The sequence below is a fragment of the Callorhinus ursinus genome, unplaced genomic scaffold (assembly GCF_003265705.2).
Source record: "Callorhinus ursinus isolate GAN/ISIS: 27379988/994484 unplaced genomic scaffold, GSC_fseal_2.0 scaffold40, whole genome shotgun sequence".
Taxonomy (NCBI): domain Eukaryota; kingdom Metazoa; phylum Chordata; class Mammalia; order Carnivora; family Otariidae; genus Callorhinus; species Callorhinus ursinus.
In genome coordinates, this window is record NW_027397102.1 from 4,122,979 (window position 1) to 4,144,163 (window position 21,185).

General features: G+C 35.8%; 1 protein-coding gene across 1 annotated transcript; it reads left to right on the forward strand.

Annotated features, from left to right (window-relative positions):
• The first annotated feature begins 6,036 nt into the window (after positions 1-6,036).
• Positions 6,037-17,262, forward strand: LPAR4 (lysophosphatidic acid receptor 4). The gene is made up of 2 exons (XM_025866455.2): positions 6,037-6,309; positions 15,742-17,262. Exon 2 carries the CDS (start codon positions 15,823-15,825, stop codon positions 16,933-16,935), a length of 1,113 nt encoding a protein of 370 aa, XP_025722240.1. The 5' UTR covers positions 6,037-6,309; positions 15,742-15,822; the 3' UTR covers positions 16,936-17,262.
• Positions 17,263-21,185: the final 3,923 nt, after the last annotated feature.

Consider the following 21,185-nt stretch of genomic DNA (forward strand, 5'->3'; position numbering starts at 1 on the left):
TTTTCGTAACTTGAGCCTCCTATCTTTTTTTCCTGGTCAGTCTAGCTAAAGATTAGTCAAATTTGTTGATCTAGTCAAAAAACAAACTTTGGTTTCATCTACTTCTTGCTCTTTTTCTATTCTATACTTCATTAATGTCTGCTCTAATTGTCATCATTATCATCATCATCATCGTCACATCATCATCATCATTATTTCCTTCCTTGTGTTTGCTTTAGGTTTACATTGCTCTTTTTTTTATCTTGTTAAGATGAAATGATAGGACAATGTTTTGAGATTTTTAATCTTTTTTACATATAGTTATTTTCCATTATAAGTTTCCCTCTGAGAAGTGATTTTGTTGCATTACATAAGTTTTAATATGTTGTGTTTTTAATGTTTATTCATCTTACAGTATTCTGTTTTCCCTTATGATTCCTCTTTGACACACTGGTATTCAGGAATGTATTGTTTAATTTCCACAGTAAAAACAAAAAACAGAAAACAAACTCAATTTCTTTCTGTTTATGATTTGCGATTTAATTCCACTGTAGGTTATCAACATACTTTGCATGATTTTAATCCTATTAAATCTATTGAAATATATTTTATGTGTATGTGATCTTTCTTGGAGAATATTCCATGGGCACTTGAGAAGAATTATATTCTACTGTTGTTGACTGGAATATTTTATAGGACAATTAGGTCTATCTATGAGGTCTAGTTGATGTACAGCATTTTTCAATTTTTCAATATCTTTCTTGATCTTCTGTCTAGTCATTCTATCATTATTGAAAGTGAGGTATTGACATCTCAAACTATTATTGTTGAATTATCTACTTCTCCCTTCAATTATGTAAGTTGTTACTTCATATATTTTGTGCCTCTGTGTATGGGTGCATATATGTTTATAATATTCCTGACAGATTGACCATGTTATCATTATAACATGTCCTTCTTTATCCTTAGTAACAAGTAGTTGTCTTAAGTCTACTTTGTCTGATGTTAGTATAGCCACTGTAGCTCTTTTTTTGGTTATTTTTTGTAAGGTATATCTTTTTCTATTTTTTTTTCAATCTATTATTGCCTTTGAATCTAAAGTGTATGAAGGGAGGGGGGTGGGGGAATGGGGTGACCAGATGATGGGTATTAAAGAGGGCACGTGTTGGGATGAGCACTGGGTGTTATATGCAACTAATGAATCGTTGAACACTACAACAAAAACTATATGATGGCTGACTGAACATAATAAAAAATAAACAAAAAGAAAAAAATAAAGTGTATGCCTTATAGATAGCATATTGTTTGATCTTGTTTTTTTTAATTATTTTATAATCTATGCCTTTTGGTTGAATTGTTTATCCTATTTAATGTTACTATTGATATGGTTGTAATTTTTTATACCATTTTACTATTTGTTTTCTATGTTTCATGTCTATTTTTATCTCATGTTCTGCTTTTACTATCTCTTTGTCTTGAGTGCCTATTTTGTATTGTACTTTTTTTTCACTCCTTTAATGATTTTGAACTATATTTTTAAGGTATTTTTCTTAGTGGTTTCACTTGGATTTCCAATATTATTTTAACTTATCAAAATTTCCTTCAAATTTATAATAACATAATTCCAAAACACTAGCATTTTGATTTGGTTTTACCATTTATTAGCTCTGTTGTCTTAAGTAAGCCACTTTTCCCTTATGCCTTTAAGACTTAGCTTCTGACTTTAGGCCTCATATTTATAGATCAGATCCAGAGATTTTTAAACCTTAGAATGGTTCAAAAGCCACACATTTTATTAGTGGGATTTGTCAGCTTCTAGTGAGTAGCTTTCATTACAAAATGCAGATCCTTGTATTTGCTCATTAATAAGATAATTTATTTTTTTATTTTTGTTTTTTAAAGATTTTATTTATTTATTTGACAGAGAGAGACACAGCGAGAGAGGGAACAGAAGCAGGGGGAGCAGGAGAGGGAGAAGCAGGCTTCCCGCGGAGCAGGGAGCCCGACATGGGGCTTGATCCGAGCACCCTAGGATCACGACCCAAGCCTAAGGCAGACGCTTAACGACTGAGCCACCCAGGCGCCCCAACAAGATAATTTAGACAGAGTTGTAAGCACTGTAGCAAAAGAAGATGTGGTTATAACTATTAGTCCAGAAATGATAAAAAATATTGGAATTAGTTGTGTGACTTTGGGCAAGTCACTTAACCTTTCTTTGCCTCATTTTTCTTGAGTATAAAATAGGAGTAATAACAGTATCTACCTCATGGAGTTGTACAGATTAGGTAAATAAATATAGGAAGAGCATTTAGAATATTGCCTGGCATATATTATGCTCACAAAAATTTTTTATTGTCATGATTATTATTACTTTGACATTTTTCTAATCTATAGCAAGAATTCAAGGCTTCTGGGTACTTTACAAAACTCTTTGGCAAAAACATTCATTTTTTCTAACTACCAACCCTGCCTGTAGCAATGGGAACTTGCTATTATCCAAGACTGTTTAGTTAATGAGAAGGAAATCTCAGATCTAGAGAAATGTCTAAGAGGTGATGGTGTTCCAGTGTGAAGGATGAGCTAAAAATTTTCCAGGGACTGTGCTTGGAAACATGTTTTCTGCCCTTTCAGAAATGTAATGTCCAGTGTTATGAACTGATTTGGAACCTGACCTTGTGGTCCCTTCCTCCCACTGAAGCAAAAGAAGACCATATTTTAAAGGAAAGGCTGTAAGATTCAGGATCTCAACTTTTTTTGTTCTTTTGTTTTCTGAATGGCTTCAAGACATCTGATAATTAATCCAAAGTTAGTAAATAAATGGTCTTCCTTCTTAGAACACTGCTCAAGTGTATACAGGCACTGTGTTCATTTAGAGAATATGAGATTTACCAAAACTGTTAACTGGATCCTAAACCATAAGCATAGTGAAAAGTTTTTAGTTACATTTGTAATGTTTCTAAGGAAATTAGCATAGTGCTGGGTCCCTGGTACTTGAGGTGAATTCACCCAGTCCTTTGATATTGTTGGCAGAAAGAAAAAAAAAATGAGTTGGGTTTGGAGTGTGAAGATCCCAAGCATCTGGCTGTTCTTATTCAAGTGCGTAAATTCCCAGTTAGAAGTTAGTCATATTTGTTACTTTCTTTTCAAACAGATTAAAGAGGAAATGTATACTCATTCCCCCAGGTAGTTCTGAATGCACTTTTTCAGCTGCATATTCATTCCACCCCCAGTGGCAAGTACATCAGCAACTCAATGAAAAAGTTTTGAGGACTTTTTGGGTTAAGTTGTATGACTATAAACTGGCTGTTTGGAGAACACCATAAAAAAGCTTTCATTTTCCCCCTTCTACCTTCCAAATATTAGAGGAAGTAAAACTAGAATGTTTGCAGTGAGGAGTGAGAAGAGTGAGATGAGGACAAAGGAGAACAGTAGTGGATAAACTTCAGTACTTTCTTGTTCATGGGACTTTTTTTATGTGTGTACATTCTTTGTTCTAAAATACACCTTGATGTGGACTTGTTGGTAAATGAATGAAATGGCACGTGTTTTCAGCTGAGGAGTTAAAAAAAAAAGGTACACTGCTGCTTTACTCAAGAAGAGAGAAGGTCTGGGAGAAGAGTTTTTGTAAACACTATTAATATTAATTTTGGATTAAGCAGATATAGACCCTATCCTCTTGGAGTTTACAGTTGGGAGAGACTGACAATTAGATTACCACACAAATGAAAAATTATACAACAGCATGTAAAATTTTATCTGTGATGAATGCAATAAAGAAGAAGTCCACAATTCTATAAGAGCATATAATAAGTGGATATGACCTGAACTAGGGATTAAGGAAGGGTTTTCTGAAGACATGGTTACTGGTATAATTTCTGAAGGAAGAATAAGAATTAATTTGGCGAAGGGGGGGTAGGAGAGGGGGAAATGTTCCAGGCAGGGGTAATAGCATGTGGAAATGTCCATGGTATGAGTGATCAATTTCATTCTAGGAAGTTGAAAGTAGGTCAGTGAGGGTGGAGCTCAGCTAGAGGAAGAGTGATGCTAGAAGGACATGCAACCCATTGATACGGTAAAAGATCTCGAATCCTTTGTGAGATTAATCAGAAAAGTACTTAAGTACTTCAGGGAGAAATGAATTAGGAGACTGAGTGATACTAACACAAACAGAAGAAAGATAGTGAGCTGGTCATACAGTGACCATGGATATAGGTTGACTTTATCACCATTGTTCACTGAGTTGCTACAACTGACCACTCTTCCCAAAAGCTCTTCTTTTTACCCTTCTTTTTTTCTTCACAATCTTCCTTCTCACCTCTTCTCACTTCACACCTCCTGCATTTGATCACTTGGGTCTGGCCACCTGGAAAGACTTCCTCTTCCTTTTTTGGCTTATTTAAATAGTAATCATGGATCATGGTCCAGCTCCAAATCCTCCCCACCCTTTCAACCAGGAAGTCTTCCTGGCCTTATCCATGGGAATTTATCTCCATTTTCTGATCCTTTATAGAACTTCATCTCCATATAACTGCTTTAGTATTTTTCAAAATTTGCCTTTGGTATCTCTTTAATGTGTCTTGTATCCCCAGCTAGACTGTGAGGGAAAAGACTCTGTACACTGACAAACGCACCAAGAGCTCATCTAAGTCCAGAGTGGGTGAATGACCTCTTGTGGAGACTCAGCCGATGTTAGCAACTGACAGAAATAGACATACCTGAGATAAGTGGAGAGGGGAACAGAAAAAACAGAATCTAGGGGTGGGGGAGAGGGGGAGGAACAGAGATGTGTTTTTTAGACTCAGTCACAGTAATAAGGCTAGTATCAGCTTCACACTTACTTGTTTACTGGCCTTGACTGTTAGTGAGAATAGCAACAATAGAGCTGAGGAGAGGTAGAATAAACAAACTTGAAGCATGGCTTATTTGGGAGGCAGCTAATTATGTAGACTGAAGTTTTGAAGCAGGCACAGGATCACTCAAATCTCCAGGGGCATTGCTCTGCCAGAGATAGAAAGCACCTTATCCCTGACCCAAGAGTTTCATTGCTGTTGGTGGTAATGTTGGCAGTGGGTGGAAGTGGAGGATAGAAGGGGGGCGTTGGTGGAGGGGAAGGGCTAGCAGTGAAGTTACATATGGATGACTGAATTTCTGCAACAAATTCAAACCAGAGAGAAGAAAGGAAGGAGGAAAAAGATAAGAAAAAAAGGGTGGGTGATCAAGGCAGTCAACCTATAGGGAAAGAACTTGCCAAGAGGGGGAGGAGGTATACAGTTGAAGATAACTCCCCATTATAAACAGATTGCATCTGTACTATTTATTTTGGTTTAAGGAAAACCTCTGAAAATTTCATGGTAATTAGACTTCCTGCCAGGCAGTTATTTAAGAGAAATGTAGACCCTCCTTTTGCCGCAGAACACTCTGAAGTCCATGGAAGGTGGGTATTAGAGCTCTGGGGACCCCAGCACATCTCCAACTGAGGACGCTTCACTGGCTTAAGTGAGTATAGTATTGTTTTTGTGTATGTGTTTGTGGTAGGTTTAATTTTGCATAGTATAATAGGAATACATTAATGGTATTGTTCACTTTTGCCTTTCCCCACCTCCTGCTTATTATTATTAATATTGTCGTAATTATTTTAAAGTTGGAGCAAACATGGGCTGCTCGTAATTAAAACACTCCTCCCAGTTTGAAGTTTTGTCTCCTCCTATCCATTAGAATTGTAAAGAGATAGCCGTCCTGCTGCAAAAACAGGCACACAGGCTTTCTCTGTGGATTAATTGGTCAGGAAAGACACTTTTTATATTGTTAAGTGGCACTTAAGCTGCTAATTCTTGACTGTGAAAACTGCTTTTCCTGGGCAATGCTCTTTAAGGAAAAACTTCTTCAGTCCAGTGATTGGTGACTAAGGAAACGATGGAGCACAGGGGATTGGGCGGGATCTCGGCTCCTAATAATGCCTCCTTATCCAATGAAAAGCATTTCCTATTGAGACCCCCAAGAGTTCCCCCAGCCCTCGCTCCAGCCCGGACTTTGGGCCTTTTCTTGTGTCCTGTTTGTTAAAGGCATGCCGGCTACCGCATTCAAGAGAGACATTCCTTAACAAAGAAAAGAGATAAATGTAAATAAGCTCACATTTTCAGAATGAGCGGTTTGTTGTAAGAAGCTTCGGCAGCCCAGAGTCTGTTACTTTGGGCTGGGCGAAACTTTCCCTGTAAAAAAATATGGATTAAAATATGCACTTCTAAAGTGCAAGTTGTTCATTTACATGTTTATTAGCTAATTGTCTACAGGCATGAGCACATTCTTTCATCTTGCACACTCTTTCTTGGGGTAAGTCTCTTTGAGAAAGATTTGATTTGGGCGTTTGGGGGCGGGGGGACGGCATAACAAACTTCTGCAGAATCACTGATGCTTTGAGTGTTTGGGGAAAGAAGTTAGACTTCAACTCTGAAGTGCTGAACAGGGATCCTTGTGTTGAATGGTTTAAAAAAAGCAATAATTTCTATTGTTTTGGCAATAATACTGCTTCAGTGGAAGAGATACTGGATTTTCAGGCTGTTGTTTCATGTAAATACAGTTGTCCTAAAGAGCGTCTTTAAAATCAGAATAATTTAGAAATTCTTTTGGCTAGCTTTATATTTCTTTGGTTTACAATTGATTGTGAGCTAATGTGGTTTCTATTATGATGAGGTTTCTTTTAGTAAAACTATCTGGCGGTATGCCTTTGATTCCTAATTGATTTATGGAAAATGTGACATTTGCTATGCTGAATAATTCATGAACTTGACCATAAAAGAAGAAACATGTTTAAATGAAAAACTAATTCTGGCATAAGTTGAATTTGATATTATATGTGAAATTAATCACTGTTTTCCGAACAAATGCAATAATGTGTCATTTAAAACTTTTTGTATATGTTGGATATTTTAAAGACTTTTAGTAACAAGATCTTGTTGAACTGATAAATATTGTGTTTTAGTTATTTTGCTTTAGGATATATAGCAGTGTAATTCATCATTATTTAAGCATGGAAAAGACCAGATGAATCCAAAGATTAGAATATTTAGAGCTTGGTGGGATTATTCACTTTGCTATTTTACCAAATTATACCATTTTTCTTTTTATTTGAGTAACATGAAGACAACAATAGCCTAAGCTCCAGATTATCCAGTGGCTTTGAAACATGTTTATTTTTCAGAACAAAATTCCAAACATACCCCATTAACATAGATTGTTAATCCTTTTGCCATGTCACAGATGAAAAGTTACACTTTTGCTAAAAAGGATGAGTTCAGCTGAAACATTTGATGGCATCTACACTCTAAAGCATTTCCTGCCAGTCAGAGATGTGAATGAATGTCCTACTGGAACAATCAGACTAGACTTTCAGAATTTGTACCCTCTGTGAGTTAAAGAGAAGAATGGGAAGATGCCTTGCAAGAACACTCAGGCCAAGCTTAGCTAAGGCTTCATTTATTCAGTTTCCTTTGAGAGAAAATACAGTGATAATTTTTGCCCTTGCTATGGTGTGGTCAGGGCCTAATTGTGTAGTTGTCTTTTTTTTTTTTTAACTGTGTATGGTTATCATGTATAGTCTGATCTTGGCCTTCTTAAGGGGGAGGGAAAAAAACCCTATAATATATTTGTGAATTTTAGTACTGAAAATTGAGAACTTAATAGGAGGCCACCTACCACTGGAAATCCAGCCTCACTTTTAGTAGGTAAGTAATTGGTTATTAGAACAATGCATAGGTTAGGTAGTCTATTGATTCTATATAGTTATGTTCTAAAGTACTTTGGCAGAGAAGAGAGATAACTGGGGGACAGGTGGAAAAGGTCGAGGATTAAAACCTACATAACTAGAGTCAATATGCCTGCTGATATGGGCACAAAGGGAATGAGGAAAAAGAGGGCATTAGGAAGACTTTAAGATATAATGACATCTTGATCTGTAATTCTTAGCTCCTTGCACTAATTAGCAATATTTGCTTCTGAAATTAAAATAAATCTAAACTATGTATGGTAACACATGTTAGATTTATTGTGGTGAACATTTTGCAATATATACAAATATCGAATCATTATGTTGTACACATGAAACTAATACAATGTTGTATGTCAATTATACTTCAATGAAAAATAAATGAAATAAACCTAGCAATAGTTTCATTGAGTTTAATAAATATTAATTTCCTTTATCTCAGACTTTGAGGGATTATTGTTATTTTTTGCAGAAATAAATGGGAGCAGATGGAAACAACTGATAGGAGAGAGTAGCCTGTAAGGCCACTGACAATAGCATCAGTTAAAGGCTGCTGTCAATCAAAGCTGAAGGTGGAAGGAGAATAGAAACTGAGGTCCAGAAAGGGACTGTGACTTGCTATCACACAGTTAGTGATGGGGCTGGATGTGGCCATATTGAATTAATAGCAAATATGAGAACCTCTGGGTATTTGAACTTCCTAGTTTGCTTGTATTCCAAATAAAAAGAAGTTTTCTTAAAAATCTGTATCAATTGTGAAAGCCATAAAAGAAAGGAATGTTAATATTTTTGTCTTCCCTTAACATAAGCCAGTAAAATGATATTTATTTTATTTCAAAAATACTGCTTTCTGGAGGAGTGTGAAAATCAATTCTCCTTAATATTAAGGTGATTTCAAATATATTTTAGATTGTCTAATGACTTCATTTTTTTTGTTTTGTTTTGGTTCTCTTAGATTAAGGAAAAATTATTTCAGGAGAGTTAAGAGTTTTATTTACCAGTCTGCTTTGTTTAGGCCACTTTTGTTCAGAAGAGGGTGAGATGTGACCATGATGTAAGTTTGGCACTAGCAGATGATTCTACTTTATAGGCAGTAAATGAGTAGTGTTCAAATGCATGTGCTACTTGTAAGAATTCCTTTGCTGAGTATTTCTAGTTCTATACCAGTAATTTGGGCAGAGCTGTGATTTGAAGATGTTACAGAATATGCTAGGCCTAGGACATTCTAGTAGAAGCAGCAGTGGTTGTCAGTGTGCTAATACCCAGCAATTGAAGCCTTGCTCATATCACTGTAGTTTAGGGGAGAAAGAAATCCAGCAGGTTAGAGCCAAGGCAGTGTGGTCTCCACCTGTTGTTCCACTCTTCTTTCCTCTTCCCCTATCAAGGCCCCTGTCCAATAGTAACAGTTTTTGCCAGAGAAAAAGAAAAGAAAAAAAAAAAGAACCAATATACTTTCAGGCCAAAAAATATAAATCTCCTTTGTTCAATTATTTTTAATGTAATGTATTGCCTTATGGAAGTGGATGAGGTATTTTTATGCCTTATGTCACTAGTTATCTTTAATGATTATAGGTAATACAGACTCATGGACTTTATGTTTGTTGATATAACTAATAAAATATGGCTCATCAGTGACAAGTGTGAAAAATAAAATGTTATCTGTAATTCTGTAATAAAAAAATCCAAAATATTTAGGTACCATTTTAAAATATGTTGGCTTTAATTTACTCTGATTTATATCATATAATAAATTTCTTTACCTATAATTTTGGTATATATGTTATTGGAAAGGTCTCTCCATGACACAGTATTGTGACTAATTCTATTTCATAGCATTCATTGGAGGAAATCCCTAACAATAGTATCTTCAGAAAGTTCATTGATTATCCAAGTCTTGGATAAAATTGGTGCTACATCTTGGTTTGAACTCATATTGAACTGATATATACTATTCTCCTGGTAATAACTTTCTCCAAAATTCTTAATTTCATTCTCCAACTTCTTTTTTTGTAACCAATGCTTCCAATTTATTGTAGATGATAAGACCCAAAACTCCAGAATGAATGGAGTCATTGTAATTGTTTATTGTAATTCAGATAATTTTGGTGTAGATGTATATAGCTCCTTTGATTTAAGCCCTCTGTGCCATTGGTATATACCTTTAGAGATAGGAGACATATTTTTTACTCATATTATCAAAATCAGTATCCAAGTATGTCAGATGAATTGGTATGCAAATTGATAACTAATTTGCCTGTTTAAATATGTGTAATAAAGCCAAATTCCCAGTTGGCATGTATGAACCTCACAGAATTTGGAAATGCACTCTTTTAGGAGCACCCAGAATGTTTCTTTTTTTCTTTTTTTTTTTAAAGATTTTATTTATTTATTTGAGAGAAAGAGAATGAGAGATAGAGAGCACGAGAGGGAAGAGGGTCAGAGGGAGAAGCAGACTCCCCGCCGAGCAGGGAGCCCGATGCGGGACTCGATCCCGGGACTCCAGGATCACGACCTGGGCCGAAAGCAGTAGCTTAACCAACTGAGCCACCCAGGCTCCCACCCAGAATGTTTCCCAAATGGTCTGGGGCTTCTTCTGAGATGATGTTGAATCTCAAGACTCTAGACAATTTCATAATATTAGGTTGAGCAATTTCTCTGCAGTTATCTTACTCTATAACTGTTAGGGAAAATTCTACTTTAGTAGGGTTGATGCAGTCTTTGGCCCCATCATGTTGAGGACTAAACAGTATTATTTTTCAAAGATTAGACTGTGTCATTAGGTGAAGGGTTAGTGGGAGACTGGATTATTTTAGTGAAAAAAAATCAAGTTAATCACTGAGGATAGGATCTGCTCAGATTAGGGCCTGTGTCAACTTCCTGCTCTTCTCAAAGTGAGAAGACAAAACGGCCATAATAATCTCAGTGCAAATCAAAGTCAACATAGAGATGTGATTTTTAAAAAGATATTTCTTTCATCAAAACTAAATGAAGCTTATCAATCTGAACATTTGATGCACGGGCTGGCTTGCTTGGCATGAAATGTGATAGAGATCAATTTCCCAGCTTAGTTCTGGAGTAAAATATTTACTTATGGTCTCCTCCATATTATTAATGCCATAAGAACTAAGTTGTATTTTAAAAACTATTATGAAACATCAACCAATGCATAGGAACATCAATTAGAACCATGTGTATGATGGTGACCTATGCCTGTGACTTGGTCTTTTTTTAATTTAATTTAATTTTATTATGTTATATTAGTCACTATACAGTACATCATTAGTTTTTGATGTAGTGTTCCATGATTCATTGTTTTCGTATAACACCCAGTGCTCCGTGCAATACGTGCCCTCCTTAATACCCATCACCGGGCTAACCCATCCCCCCACCCTCTCCCCTCTAAAACCCTCGCCTGTGACTTGGTCTTATCTGTTAGCAGCCACTCTCATCTGAGAAGCAGCAGTCTGGACATATTCCCTATTACTCCAGCAGAATGGTTTTGATCTGTATTTTTTTGCAACATTTTTGTATTTTTTAGCTTGCTTCACTGCTAGATATTTATAGGCAAGGACACAATAGGTTTTGGCTTCCTCTGAAAACTATTGTCAGTGTTCCTAAGCTTCAACCAGAGTAGAAAGAGGAAATTCTCTGAGGATCAGAAGCACTCTGACCTGACCCAAGCTCAATAAAAACGGAGCAAGGTGGGGCGCCTGGGGGGCTCAGACCATTAAGCGTCTGCCTTAGGCTCAGGTCATGATCCCAGGACCCTGGGATCGAGCCCCATGGAGCCTGCTTCTCCTTCTCCCTCTGCCTGCTGCTTCCCCTGCTTGTACACTCTCTCTCTCTGTCAAAAATAAATAAAATCTTAAAAAATAAGGAGCAACGTAAGAGAATTTGAGTATACTCTGCCTTCAAGGCCTTGTCTTCCTAAACTTTGGACTGTCTTCCGTAGGGAACAAAAGCAAGCCAGGCTTTCTAGGCTACTGGGAATATGCCAGGAGTTAGAACTTTGTTTTCAGTGTTATCATCTGAAAGTTTAGCATTTAGTGTCTGAAAGTTTAGCATTTAATGAAGTGATTTAGGTATTCATCTCTATAGGGCCAAAAAGCTAACTCCACTTCCTCAAAAGCCCCAAAGCCCCCAAACATGGTATATTTCATCATTATTAGAAATTTTTTAAAAATGTGAACACTACTATGAGCTGTTCAAATTGGGTCCATATGTGTAGGTCAAAGTTAAAAATTCATTGAGGGTCAGATTTCCCTTTGGTCAACCTTCAGGTGATCTGCCTCCTGCCCATTGTCAGTGAAAATACATCCACTCAGTACTCTGAACCCCCTAAGTGATTAGTTATTGGAATGATTGGATGCAAAGGTCTTTACAAGACAATAGTCCCATGCTACCTGCAGTGGAATAGTTAATTAACTGAATCAGCCTGTATTTTTTCTTCTTCATCTCATCTGAAGCTCATGTTGGCCCCTTGCCTTCATTCAGTGCACAGCATATTAGCCATTTATGAAAATCTAGTGGTTAAAAAAGTTTCTTTTAGTCAAAAGAAAGGAAGTCAATCAGAAGAGAACTTGTTTTTTGAATATCATTGATTCTCCTTTAGAATCAGATTGAGAGTCAAATGCCTCTCTGATTTTTTAACCATAGCTCAAAGGGAGATAGTCCTTTTGAGGGCACCCTCCTGGATTGTTCTATTATGAGAAAATTGTGTAAAGGTTGAAATTCAAGGGGGGCTTTCTGAGGTATAAGGTATACATGGTGTTAGGAGAAAGATGTGTTGCTTGGTAAATTCGGCTTACCAAGAAAGACAGAGACATAAGTGTCTGGTTGTGTCAGAGAAAAGAAGGAAAAAAGATCTTCTATAATGTTTCTTTGTGATTAGGTAGGACAGAATACTGGCAAGCTCATAAAGCTACTCACAAGCCCTGTTGAATCTTCTTAGCCTCAGCTGGGAGACTCAGAGGTAATGTTTATACAGGGAAGAGAAACAGTATAGTCAAGTTACAGAGTGAACTAGTGTCTGGGTCAGAAATAGAACTCCTTGCTTCCAATGCTGTGTTAAGTCCCAGCACCACACCCTTACTGCTAGACAGCAAAGGTGCTATGTGTTCAAGCAAAGGAAAGCTATGAATAGGGCCTTAGTGACAGTTTTCCCATGCCCTGTCTTCAGGATTGAGACTGTAAAGCTTTCTTGTCTGTGGTCCTTTCTGTCCCACAGGATTTGGTTCCTCAAAGCAGCAGAGCAGAAGTGCCAGATTGCCTGTTGTTGGTATAGTGTATATGTTCTGGGAGACATAAAACTGAATGGAAAACCAGGGAGACAAATTTCACCTATTTGAAACACACCATCCTGGGTAGTACAAAATAATAGCCAGTGAGCTAGAAGCATGCTGTGTAAAAAGGTTATCAGTGGACAGAGTGGAGGGACTCTGGGTACAGGTGAAAAGACATCTATTATGAAAACATTTTCCAAATAATCTTATTGGCAGTACTTATTGTAAAAGGCAGGTGCAAGCAGATTAGAATGAATGAAGCTTGGCTTTAATATTAGGGATTTTTCAGTCCCTTAATTTCTTTAAATTGTGTAATTACATTACAGGAATATTTTTGACTCTCTTTATTTCTTTTAACAATTAAAAAAATGGCATCCAGACTAATGGGTAGTGAGTGGTAGGTGTTAAAATAGTATATAAAGTGGTTTAAGCAGTTGAAAAGTTTGCCATTCTCTTTTTCCTTCTGCCATCCCATTGGTGAAAGAATCTGCAGAAACTTAGGTCTACAGTTCCCCAAGTGAGATATGAACCCCATTAACTGAGATTTTTCAGACTCTTCCTGTTTTTGCTGATCAGCTTCAGTGACCTTAAAACATGGTGATTGCATACTGTTCTTTCTGAGAAAACTGGAAGGAGTGAGATGAAGCAAAGTAGTAGAGAAGATTTGAGGAATTGTGAACCAGAAATACCTCCCAAGGTCCTAAGTACAAATTAGATAGCAGTACTGACCTCTCCCCAGCAAGGTCCTCTTTCACCTTTTCTTCTCATTCTCTCAATTCTTCAGTTGTAATTTCTTTGCTACTTTCTTTCCCATCTCCTCTTTTGCTCTTCTCACCTATTTTTATTTCTTCCCTGTCTGGTTTTTTCCCCTCTTGGACCTTACTTGGTCAAAGTTCTTACTATACTTTGCTTTTACATATCAAGGTTGATTGTGGCAAACATTGAGCTGGGCCTGTGGGATGAAATGGCCAAGAAAGAATATGACCTTAGTGCAGTGTTAGGCTCAGGGGAGGCACTCCGTAAAGATTTTTTGAATGAGAATTGAGGAATAGCAAGTTTCCAATCTTAACTTGAGAAAAGTGACAACTCTTTGATTTACATCCCGTAAGTCATCTCTCCAAGGCCATTTCTCCCTCTAGGCACTGCAGTGAATGAATTTTTTTTTCTCAAACCATTTTTTTTCCCTCAATCCAAATGCTGGTTGACGTAACTTCAGGCCTCTATATCTCAGGCAGATTCCTGCTTCCACTCCCTTCTCTGTTACATAGAGTGGCCCTTTAACCTGTTCCCTGGGAGTTGAAAGGAAAGGGTAATGTAAGGAGAAATCACTTCAGAAAAATGCCTTTAACATTTTAAAATATAATCATGTGAAAATCCATTATTGGTTATGTCAGGGAGCGAAGACCACTTTTACTCCATATCCTCCTCATTGAAAAGAATTCATTCAGCAGTTACTTGTCCATAGTGTATTAGAATTCAAGAGACAGTTCCTATGACAGTTGTTAACCTAGAAAGTTAGTAAGATTTCTATATGCAATTTAGAACAATGTTGGCCCAGATACCCAACAAGGATGATTAAGTTAATGACTGCCACATGTATAAGCAGTGGCAAGCAAAGGGCAGGTTACTGATCAGATCAGAAGTATATAGTGGGGCAGGGAGATAGGCATTTAAGTCAGATCTACTTTTCACACTTCACTTGTATTCAGCCAGGAAAGGTTTTATTGATTAGGGCCATTTTAGGAGCTGAAGGCATGAAAGTAACGGACTGGGCAGTGGGAAGGGTAGAAGAAGACATCCTAGGCTAAGCATCTAGGAAGAAAAAAACTTGGAGAGGAACTACAATCTGTAAGAGGGAAACGCTGAGATTTTTATTTGAATTATCACCCTAGAAAGGCTATGTAATACCGTGAAAAATCTTTTCACCAGAAGCTTTAATCAACTGAAGGATCCTTGCTCTCTGAACTCACGTTTTAGAAGAAAAAGGTGAATCAATAATTTACTTCAGAAGTTTAGTCATAACTTCTTTAAGAGCATGTTCTGGAGGTCCCATATTGACCTGTAGGTTTGTGCAATAGAACTAATATTCAGACAATGAAGTTTACTAGTATTGGAAGAGAGACAATATAATTTAGATAAGTTTAACAATTCTTTGGTTAGGAATGAAAAACCTGAATTCTGGTTCTGACAGTACCATTTACACATTCTTCTAATTCTGACATTGTAATTCTAAATCACATAAACTTCAGTTTCTTCTTCTGTAATGTGATAAATTCCTTTCTTACCTACCTTATGGTGTTCTTATGGGAATCAAATAAAACTCATTTTTGAAAATTAAAAAATGCCATATGCATTTCAAATTATTAGTGTTGTTTTAACTATCAGAGGTCTGTTTCTCCATCCCCATCCCCCATTGCTGTTTAGCCTCCATCCCCATCCCCCCATTGCTGTTAGTCTCCCCCATTGCTGTTTAGTCTCTTATTCCTGTTCACTGCAATGCTACATATGGTATTGCATATATTATATTGAGTATAATCTCTCCCAATCTTGCAACATACTCTTATAGTAACTTTTAACATATGGTTGGTGCTCAAAATGTACTTGTCAAACCAGTTGAATGTGCATATTGTTTCCATTCTGGGTAGACAGGGTATCTTTTACTCCATAGAAATGAATGGAAGGCAGATTTGATTATTCATTCCATCTTGTCTCCCATAGGAGGAAAATATTTCTTACCAGTCTCTAGTCTCAAAGTGGTGAACCCTGCAGCCAGCAGGCCTTCTGAAAAAAAAAAAATCAATGGGTGACAGAAGATTCATTGACTTTCAATTTCAAGATTTAAATTCAAGCTTCAGACCCAGGTTAGGCAATGCTACTGCCAATAATACTTGCATTGTTGATGATTCCTTCAAGTATAATCTAAATGGTGCTGTCTACAGTGTTGTATTCATCCTGGGTCTGATAACCAACAGTGCCTCTCTGTTTGTCTTCTGCTTCCGCATGAAAATGAGAAGTGAGACTGCTATTTTCATCACCAATCTGGCCCTTTCTGATTTGCTCTTTGTCTGCACTCTACCTTTCAAAATATTTTACAATTTCAACCGTCACTGGCCTTTTGGTGACACCCTTTGCAAGATCTCTGGGACTGCATTCCTCACCAACATCTATGGGAGCATGCTATTCCTCACCTGTATTAGCGTGGATCGTTTCCTGGCCATTGTCTATCCCTTCCGATCTCGTACCATTAGGACAAGGAGGAATTCTGCCATTGTGTGTGCTGGAGTCTGGATCCTAGTCCTTAGTGGTGGTATTTCAGCTTCTTTGTTCTCCACCACTAATGTCAACAATGCAACCACCACCTGCTTTGAGGGCTTCTCCAAACGTGTCTGGAAGACTTATCTGTCCAAGATCACCATATTTATTGAAGTTGTTGGTTTCATCATTCCTCTGATATTGAATGTCTCTTGCTCTTCTGTGGTGCTAAGAACCCTTCGCAAGCCTGCTACACTGTCTCAAATTGGGACCAATAAGAAAAAAGTGCTGAAGATGATCACAGTGCATATGGCAGTCTTTGTGGTATGCTTCGTACCCTATAACTCTGTCCTCTTCCTGTATGCCCTAGTGCGCTCCCAAGCCATTACCAATTGCTTGTTGGAAAGATTTGCAAAGATTATGTACCCAATCACCTTGTGCCTTGCAACTCTGAACTGTTGCTTTGACCCTTTTATCTATTACTTCACCCTTGAGTCTTTTCAGAAGTCCTTCTACATCAATACCCATATCAAGATGGAGTCCCTGTTTAAGACTGAAACACCTCTAACCACAAAGCCTTCCCTTCCAGCTATTCAAGAAGAGATTAGTGATCAAACAACACATAATGGTGGTGAAATGATGTTAGAATCTACCTTTTAGGTAATGAGAACTGTCTTTTTAGGTCCAGATATGGTCTTTCTTATGATTTTTCCTATGCTATGAACAAGACAGTTTGAAGCTAATGATACTGAAAATAGATTAATGTACTGAATACAGTCAGATACATTTATTTGAATGTTTATTGTGCATATGCTGTTTTGTTCAATAATTATAGGTCAGGTCTAATTACAACAACCAAAAGAGATTGCCAAACTCTTCTGCTGTGTTTTAATTTCATTGTATCACATTATATGAGTAGCCAGTGGCCTTGACATTAGTGATATGGAGATTATTTTAAAATTTTTTAAAAAGATATTTCCACTCTGGTAATATTTGGTAATTAGGTTGGGCCTATAAATATAGAACAAATTCAGGGATTATTTAAAAAAAAACTTTGTGTTACTACTGATACATGTGAGTCTTTTTTTCCATTTTTGTATTGTCATAGAGTATATTTTAGCTCAAGAACATATTTTAGCCTAACATTATTAATAAGAAATGTGTCAAATTTAAAAGAGCTGGCAAAATTTATTGTATATATTTTGAAAGTAGAAACATAATTTGTGTTTGCCTGAATATGGATGGGAAGAAACAAAAGTAACTGGATTTACACATTTGTAGGTCCCAGCAGTGTCATTTCTTAAAAAAAAAAATCTTTCTTTTTTTTACACTACATTAAAATTTTCATATGAAACTTTAAATCCAGAAAGCTGTTAAATGTGTGCCCAAAATAAGTACAAAATAGAAAATCACATAAAACAACAAATATCCATTAAAAAACTAGCAACACCAATATTTTTTCTTAATTTCCAATTATCTTTCTTTTGAGAGACTGATTCTATAAAATACTCTTCATATAAAACTTTGGAGCACAATGCAGCCAGAATGCTGCTGCATTTGTGCCCAGGTCAGGAGCAAATTGAAAAAAAAACAAAATATTAACAAAAAATAAAACAATAAAACGCATTTAAAAATCTTTCTTAAAACTTTCTTAATGTTTTTTGGGGTTGAGAGTAGAGATCTGAAACTTTAAGTCACTTATTCTTTCATATTAAATTTTGGAGCACAATGTAGCCAGATTGCTGCTAAATTTGTGGCCAGGTCAGGAGCATATTGAAACCCAACCCAAATCAATACAATAAAACTCAGAAAAAATTACAAAACAATAAAAACAACAAAAAATAATTCCTAACATTTGCATTTATATTTTATTTATTTTTTGAGGTTTTGATAAAAACAAAAATTTAAAAATACTGTATCCTGTGTGTGAAATTTTAGAGTACAATACTGGTAGAAATCTGCTAAATTTGTGGCCAAATCAGGACCAAACTGAGTGAAAAAATTCATAAAACAACCCCTTACAAAACAAAACACACAAAAATTTAAAACCTGTATTTTTTTGAGCATTTGTAAAACTTGCAAAATACCATGGCTTTCATATGATGCTTTGGATCAAAATGCAGTTAGGAAGCTACTAAACTGGTGCCTAGTTCAGGAGCAATTAAAATCAATATTTACAAATATACAAAAGAAGATAAAACATTTTTATAACCCATTTAAACAACAAAATAAATAATCTTTAAAACGTTTTACCGTTTATTGGATGAAATGTAGATTTAAGAATATTAAAACATGTAAATAGAGCTTCTGAGCACAATATAGCTTGAAAGGTGCTACACTGGTGTTCCTGTCAGAAGGAATGGAAATATATTCCCTCATCTACATTCTTCACACACACACACAAGACAAAACAATTAAAACATTGCAAAACAATAAAACATTCTTAAAACTTATATTAATTAATTTTAAAAATATTCGGATGATATGGCAACTTAAAAATGCTAAGACTTTTAAAGTAAATCCTCCAGGAACAATGCATCTTCTAAGTTGCTTAAATTGTGCCAGGAAGTGATTAAAAACAAAACAAAACAAAACAAAAACCCCAAACACCATAAAACATTAATAGAAAAGGTAAGAATTTTAAGCAATAATCAAATTCTTAAAATTCTCATTAACCTTTGTTTTTCTTTCTGATGATATATAGATTTAAAAATACTGATTTTTAAGTTTAAAACATGAGCATAATGTAACCTTATTTTTTCTTACATGAATCCTTTATATTTTATTTTATTTTAATTGCAGTATAGTTAACATACAGTGTTATATTTGTTTCAGGTATACAACATAGTGATTCAACAATTCTGTACATCACCCTGTGTTCATCACAAGTGCACTCCTTAATCATCCCCATCACCTATTTCACCCATACCCTCACCCACTCCCCTTACATGAAACCTTTAAATCAAATGTTACCGTATGTATAAATCCCTATCGCTGATGGAAACCATCCAACATTTTTATGCTAAGTGATTAATTACGAATTCTTGTTTTCTCCTCCTTGTATTAACATTTGCTAGTGTAACATTCTCCAACAACTCTATAACCCTTACTGAATGAGGAGAATGTTTTCATTGTGATTCTGTAAATCAAAAGTATCCAGGCCCAGAACAGAATTTTTGGATGCTCCAATACCAAATCCTGACTTAATACTGTTTGTTGATGAGTCTTATATTAAAGAAAGAAAGAAATAAAAAAAAATTCCAGGCTTGATATACAGTAAATTGCCTAGTTTCTTTTGTAAGATCTGTTTCTTTACCAGGATACAAATGACTAAAATGACTAAATCTGAGCCTGGGTTAAGGAATCATTGAAAAAAAATGCTAAAACATAGAACAATAATAAAACTAAACTTTCAAAAATGCATTACTTTTTCCTTGTTATCTAAAGTCCTAAAAATAATCATGCATTATATTGTCTTGTGAAAACATTATACATAGAATGTATAAGCATTAGGTTCAGTTCAATTAAATTAGGTTAAGTTAGGCTAAGTTCATTTGTTAGGTTATGTTGTAAGATCAAATTAGTAATCAAAGTATGAGTAATCTTTTTTTTTTTGGTATTCTTTCTTTCCCACTTGTAAAGTATAAACTGTATGTAACTTTTTGTTTGTACCCTTGGCTCTCAAAATTATAAAATTTTAGGATGATGACACCAAACAATTTAATGGGATATGTTAACCAGGTTGACATAAAATATATCAATAAATTAGTTTCCTTTTGTGTAATTTCCATATTTAGTTCTGTTTAATTTTCCATATTTCAGTTTATTTTAAGTGATTTCAATTTTTATAGTTAATATAACTTGCTAATAATAAAAACTTGTGTCATATGAACAATGTAACCAACAAAATGCAATGTATAATTAAATACAAAATTGATTTTTATTTTACATTTAAAAACAAAAGCAATAATTCAGCTTTAATTACACTTGGATTTCAAATGTTCATCAAATGTAATAAATATATTTGGATTATCTAGCAGTTATACTTGGTCAACTATTTATTAAATTTTGCCTTTATTTGTAGGCACCCAGAGCCATTTTTCCTTTATTTTCTCTCCATCCTTCAAGAAAGAACTTATTAAGTTATATTTGTACTCAAGTAAATTCCAATACTTTGTTTTTCAGGCTGTCTGAAGACTAATGCAGAATTGTAAATGGCAAACCCTTGGGTGACTTTTCAGGAATCAAGCTGAAAGATTAACTTCTACCTTCTCTGATTTGTCCAATTTGGCTTTGATTTACTTGGGACTTCTTGCCAAGCTGATTCCTGATTTCTAAGATTTGATTAAATTCCCTAGGACAGCTAGGAGTCCTGGAGAAAGTCAGGGCAAACAGACCATCTGACAACAATGAGATGATTTTGGAGCTGGATAGCTGACTGATCAATAACTAGAATAGGTGATGGTCCCAGTGTGGCAGCCCAGGGAATGCCCAGTTATCACCCTCGTACCTTCTAACTCTCAGGGAAAGCAATGCTAAGATCTCACAAACCATATTATGTGTTGGTTCCCATGAAATGACAGCAAACACTGCCTTTTCTAAAAGCATTACCAGTGTGATCAACCCTAGGTCAGGTTTAAAATTATAGGAATTTTGTTGTTCATGACCTTCTAGGCCAAGTCTTCCAAAAAAATGGAGACAGAGTTTGTTTTATATCTCCATTAACTTTCTTCCCTCTCTGTCTCCATCCCTAAACCACTGCATCTTATATTTGTTATGGTTTCCCAAACGTTGTCTTTCCTGTGACCCTCTCCAACATCCCTCCTCACCTTCTTCAGAAATACTGCTTTTTTGTGCACCAAAACCAATACATAAACCTCTGTCAGGACAATGACAGGTTGAATAGATTT